Source organism: Antrostomus carolinensis, unplaced genomic scaffold (genome assembly GCF_000700745.2).
Source record: "Antrostomus carolinensis isolate BGI_N321 unplaced genomic scaffold, ASM70074v2 scaffold4769, whole genome shotgun sequence".
NCBI lineage: Eukaryota > Metazoa > Chordata > Aves > Caprimulgiformes > Caprimulgidae > Antrostomus > Antrostomus carolinensis.
In genome coordinates this window covers 14676-21052 of record NW_010337701.1, presented here as the reverse complement: position 1 = coordinate 21052, position 6377 = coordinate 14676, and the positions used below count along the sequence as shown (strand labels likewise).

The 6377-nt window shown below is 39.3% G+C and overlaps 1 protein-coding gene across 1 annotated transcript in view; it reads right to left on the bottom strand.

Moving 5' to 3' along the window:
* Positions 1-1053: 1053 nt before the first annotated feature.
* LOC104530607 (tripartite motif-containing protein 2) overlaps positions 1054-6377 on the bottom strand; it is a gene marked incomplete at its 3' end in the record, with an annotated part of 15405 nt that continues 10081 nt past the window's right edge. Inside the window, exons 4-5 of the mRNA XM_010175253.2 lie at positions 2489-2592; positions 1054-1221 (exon numbers count right to left, since the gene is read on the bottom strand). Coding sequence (XP_010173555.1) covers positions 1054-1221; positions 2489-2592 — 272 coding nt within the window. The remainder of the gene's footprint in view (positions 1222-2488; positions 2593-6377) is intronic.

The window sequence follows — 6377 nt, the reverse complement described above, 5'->3', positions numbered from 1 at the left end:
GATATCCCCATGCTGGAGCCGGGAGCTGTGCTCGAAGAGGTCTTTGACTCCATGGGAAGCTCGCGATGGAACATCTTGTTCCTGGACTTCCATGCCAGGAAGAGCAGCAATGGTGAACTGACTGCAACCCCCATTCCCTGCTCCCTGTGCCACTGGGGGAGAGAACGTAGAGAAATTCGGAGCAAAGTGATTTAAGTCCAGGAAGATGGGAGGGGTGGAGGAAAGTGTCTTAAGATGTGGTTGTTCTGTCTCACTGTGCTACTTGGATGAATGGCAACAAATTAAATTGATTTTTCTCTTCCAAGTTGAGTCTTTTTAAGCCCGTGACCATAACTGGTGAGGGAGCCGTCCTTGTCCTTCATGCTAATCCCGTGCCCCCTTTGTTGTGATTCCCTTCCCATCTCACTGGGTGGGGGGAGCGAGTGCAGGACCGCATGGTCCTACTGTGGTTAAACCACCACATAGGTTAATGATTGGACTTGATAATTTTAAAATCTTTTCCAATCTAGGTAATCCTATGATTCTGTGATTTATTACCAACAGCATCATACATGAATTATACACATGATTTGCTGATGTGTATGGAGTAAATAGAGGAAGTCATCATTAGTCTGCTATCTTATTTTTCTCCTCCATACATCACTGAAGAGCTTCATGTCCTCCTCATAAGGTTTTTATGTCTGTGTATATACATAAATGGACACACCTTTCTGTATAATCAGAATACTAATTATATTCATTTTGTTGAGCTAGTCCAACTAGACCTGATTACATTAGCTATCCTTGACTATAAGTTACAGAAAGGCATCCAAGCACCTAGTACATAGAACTGTAAAAAGGAACATATTGTCTCTATTTGGCATAACATTAGCATCACAGCTGTGACCTCTTCCTATTAATTATACAACATGGCTCTGTCACAGGCTTCCACATCACGACAATGGAATTTGGTCTAACTTACAACCAAACTATGGAGTTTCTTGACAAACACATTACTCTGCATTTCTTTGTAAGACGGAGAAAGCTCAGGAGAGTTCACATCGTAACTCATACCTTAAATTTTCCATCTGATGAGAATATGCTAACCCATTTGTTATCATAATCTGCAATAATGATGTCACCACTGGGATGCACAGCCACTCCTGTCGGCCGCTGCAACTGGCCGGGAGACCTTCCTCGTATGCCAAAACGGCTTTTGAACTGACCATCATTGGAAAATATCTGTAAAAGAAAACATTCATTTTAAAATTAAGTCTGCATAATAACATCATGTACTTCTTGGAGCTTAGATTTTAGCAAGTCAGCAAGAAAGTTAGGAATATGAAGCACTTTTACAGGGCTCATATTTGAAAGTGATATGCCTAATTTAAGAAGCAGCTTCTGCCTAGACCCTAACTTCAAAATAAAGAAGTTTTCTGCACTTACATTGCACTATTCTTCCGTGATCTCAATGTACTTTACAAACATTACTGAATGAAGCTGCACAATGTCCCTCTCATCTGGAAGGAAGTGGTATTATTCCCATATTATAAAAGAGGAAACTGAGGCACTGAGTGATCCAGCCACAGTCAAACACTAAGCGCGTAGAAAATATAGGAATAGAAGCTAAAAGAGAATTTCAAGAGTTGACTTAGGGACAAGTACTAGGCCATTTCCTGAGAGATGCTTTAGCCACAAGAAATTCAGTCCACTGGTTGCGGCCCCAGGCCAGGTAATCAGACACTGAAGTTCCTCTGAAGTGGCTGCAAATTGCAAAGTGTGAGGGTGCTGATGAATATTTGACTCTGTCTCTTTGAAAAGGCCTGGAGAGTTCTTACTGCATGTGGCTTGCTGGTTCTCACATACTGAAGAACAAACCACACACTGCTGCCTTGTTCATTGCTACCACATGGGCAGCCTGAAGAGTGATGACAAATCATTAATGGTAAAAAAGATACATGGCAAACAAAAGAAAAAGTAAAGCTTGATTTGCACACAAGTTACAGAAGCCAAGAAATCATGGGTGTCAGGGGTACTACCACAGAAAAGATTTGATCATGAAATCCAACAGAAAAGGCAATTAAATAGACTAAAAGTCCTTTGAAAATGACATCTACATGTTTATTTTTGTATTTGCTTAAGAAATTATATTTGTGGCACCTTGCCCTAAATTTATATTTGGAAACATAGAGTGATAAATTTACAATGCAAAATGATATTTACAAAAATGCATTTTTCCAGATTATTGCGCCACTTGTTTTCTTCATTCATTGCCAAGCCTCATAAGGAAGGGAAATAAACTCTGATATACATACTAGATATAGTGTAGATCTGAAAACGATAGCTGCAGGTCAAGAAGATGGAATGATAATGGATGATAAACAAGTTGAGCTTCCTCTTTATTTTCTGTATCTGCTTGAATTATACAAAATGTGTCTTTCCTGGACTACAAAGAAAGCAGAGGTGTGGGGGCAGGGAGAAAAAGTAAAATACTGGCGTATCCTCATACCTGCACACACTGGTTGTTACTGTCTGCTATTAATATTTTTCCATTTGTAGACGCAGCTACACCTTGAAGATTTGTAAACTCCCCTTTGTTTCTTCCTTTGGTGCCTAAAATTGAACACAAAGCACATAAGAAATCAGGTTAGACAGGACTAATCAGTTAGGACCTAAATGCCGACACATGCATTTACTACATCCTTGATCTATAGATTTTTATTTTGAAGAGTTCTTGTCACTGCTACAACTGCAAAGAACCAGCTCAGTAACAGATCCACAATTCTAAATACAAGAAGGGATGGTTCTTACTCTTTGGCATGTGTGCCATCTAAGCCCTCATCCATGTGATTACCTCTTTGGCCTTCACAAATCAAAGCACTCACAAGTTGCCTCTTGTGTGGGGGAACCAGTAAAATGTTTTAACATAAGCGATGGACTTTTTAAACTGCAGATTTTCATTCAACTGAGAAGGCAATGAAAGGGGCAGCGCTGTGGGAATATACAGACAGAAGCTAAGATAAGAATCTGGACAGGTGACAAGGCTTTACTACAATTAGCTAAATCTCAGTGAAGTCACAAAGTTGAGATAAATTATATCAGTGATCACTTTGGATGGGACCATTGCAAGACAGGGAAGTTTCCTATTCACTCACACAGAGTTTTCAGTCATAAGCTTTAAAAATCCCCTTCGAAGGGAAACTCAGATGAAGAACTGGTTTTAAATGACTGAGACACGTGGGCCAATGAAGACCAACACCTGGAGACTGAATGCTTCTGCGAAGAACTTAGATTCTTCTAATAAAGCAGTGTACACACACAGAGGTCCCATTTTTACCCAGCACAAATGCAATAGTGACATATATAGAACTGTAAGTCTCTTCCCCAGTGGCTTAAGGGGATAAGGAGCTGTAAAACTTCAAACTTTCCCAAAGGTTCATTAAGTTTAGATTCTTCATTACACAGCAAACTGATGCCTTTAAAAGGTCAGCCCTAAAGTGGCTGGTCCAAATTACACCTGGAGTGCAGGAACAGTATCCAAATTCCTGCTTTGTTTGTAAAGAAGGCTCAGGGGTCTTTAGACAAGACTGCAATTATGATCTTGGACCCCTAGGTTATTCATAATGAATTAATGAATTTTGAAACAAAAAGACTCTATAAGCTGTTCTTTCCAAGACTTGGATGCAGCACTATTTTTCCTGGTGAACTATTTTTACAAGCATTCACTGGCTGTGTATCAAGCATTAATTGGTTTCAATATATACTTTTAACTGAAAAATGTGTATTTTATTTTAGTTGGTCCCAAATATCCTGGAGCTCAGTGATTAAAACTGTTCTGATTGTGATGCCCAACATAAGACACACATATTAGCTCTAATTTGAATTTAGCTTTCATTAGGGATGTGTATGCTCTTAACAACCCTTCTTTCTGCTGTTATGATGGTTGTGGGATGCGTATTTCCTGTCACTGGCTGACAAGTAACATTTAATTCCTCTGCACTTGGCGCTATGAGCTTGTCCCTTTGTTTCAAGGCTTGTTTTCTTGAACTCTATATGCTCCATCCTGTAAACAAGGCAAATATTTCCAAACTTTTGTACTGCAAGGGGAAAGTACATATTCAGGGAATAGTGAGCTACACACCAGTTACCCACACTTGAGCTATTTCTGTGCATTCTTTTAATGAGCAGTGCCTGAGGGATGCATGCAGTATTTTTTTTTCTACCATATGCTAATGATAAGTTTCCTTTTTGCCTTTTAGCCAAAGAGAATGGACGAAAAGGGAGAAACATTCCTTTTACTACTGAGAATAAAGGGAAAACATTTGTTAGAAAAGAGTAGGCATAAGCTAGAGCATCTGGAACCAACTAGCACAAACTTTATGGAATGTATGCTCTTTACTCTTAGAAAAATGTTCTTGATAGTCAAGGAATATAATTTTTAGAGATCAGAGAGACCTATGTAAAGAGTTACTCACTGTTCTTCGGTGATACCTCGTAATTATAGACCAAAGGAAAAATAGAAGAAACTACCCAGGAATGTCATAGTCACATTTCACTATGTGAAATTAAGAAATAGTAATTTATTAGCACAGCATGCAGATGAAATTCAGCTCCATGCAATGTCCTTGTACATAGCACTTTGCAGCTATTAAACCCATCACATAGGTCCTAGTTTGCACACAGGCCATTATACAGCCCCCTCTGCAGTGGCACAAATTTCTCTGAAAAAGAAAGCTGGGGTTTGTGAAACACAGCTTATTTCCTAATCTATGTTCAAAAGGAAAACAGGTAATTTTGAACTTTCTGATTTGAAGAATTCACTATGCCAACAAAGATCTAAATCCAAGCACAGGCAGTGGCAGCAATTCAGATGATGAGAGGAAAGCTTGTAATAAAGTATGTCAGCCTCTGGAAAAGCAGGATCCTGCAACTTACTCTGTAATACCAAAAGACTGATAGCTCCTTCCTGTAAGTAGAGATTCCTGCCTTATAAACACACCTGCCTGAGAGAGAGTCTTCAGCAAATCTTTCACTGCAAGGTACCACCCCTCTATGTCAAGGCACCTCTTGCTTTTTCTTCTCTTCTCTCAGTCACGGACAGTCACGCATCACTCCTTAGCCTAGGGAGGCACCAACATTTCAAATGCTGGGGCTAGGGAACAGTTGTGGGATCCTTGTTCCAGTGTTTCCCAAGCAGCCTGTTTGGGAGATGAAAGCTGCATCTTTTGTGCCTGTCTTTGCCCAGCCTTACCCCCCTCCTGTTCTGCAGGGCACAAAGGAGGAAAAGACAGAAGTTTTACTGCAATTTCTGCAGCAAGTTGTTTGGGATTGGGACAGGACAGCAGAGTTCTCAAAAAAGCAGGATAAAGAGAGTTATTAGGAAGCAAATTTGTGGTCTGTGGAATAGCTCCTTTTATACCATCTTTGTCTACAGGTTTCTAAACAACCAACCAGATTTGCCTTAGCCCTATCTAATTCCTTCTGGTATTACTGAGCTTAGCCTGCACAAACCAATTAATTTAGCTTTGAAGATATGCTTTCAAAAAAAGAGTGTCAATTTTCAGCTCAAGACAATCTAGCGCACTTAAAATGCTTCATAATTTCAATCTTTTGTTTTTGCACAAAACAGGCCAGATTGAATCTCACAAAAAAGAAGTTAAAAAAATCTAAAAGCCCATTAACATCATGGCAGATGTTAAAAATTGCATCACGTAACTGCAATAAGAATCTGCTTTGCAAGTGTGGGGCATCTAGACAAACCTGTTGTACAATGTACAAATTTGAGCCTCATAGTAAGAAAAGGAATGTTTTTTGCTTCCTAAGTTTTACTAATATGAATAATAATCTCCATGCTTGCTAACCTAGATTTACCAGCTTCCTAACACACAAAGAAAAACCATGTCACTACTCCCAGCAGGAAGGGAATGGATTCAGAGAGACAAAAGCCCTGCAGAAAGATTGCAGATTAATGGGGACAATTTAGAGGTTGCAAGTAGTCATAACATGTTTTGTAAGTATCATTTATTTCTTTCCTACAACACTTCAAATGCTTCTTCTTGGACTTTTCTCTGCATGGTACTGAAAAAAAGGATAAAAGATTATCAGAAGGTCTACATACATACTACATAGAGAGGTATCAAAGAGTTGTTTTCTTGTTCCCTAGCCTTGCTTCTTTTTTCCTCAGAGTGCCAAAAGATACTTAGTCAAACCTTACACATTTTAAGAATGTGCTCCCCTAATAGATACAGCTGAAACACAAAAGGCTCTGTACTAAAACTGCACTGAATCAGATTGTTAACAACCTATGTGCTTATTGTAAAATAAACGTCAGTGATTCTAATCCAAGTTCCCATGCAAATCTAAGTTTTAACACCAGTCAGTCTGTTGTATGAAGGCAC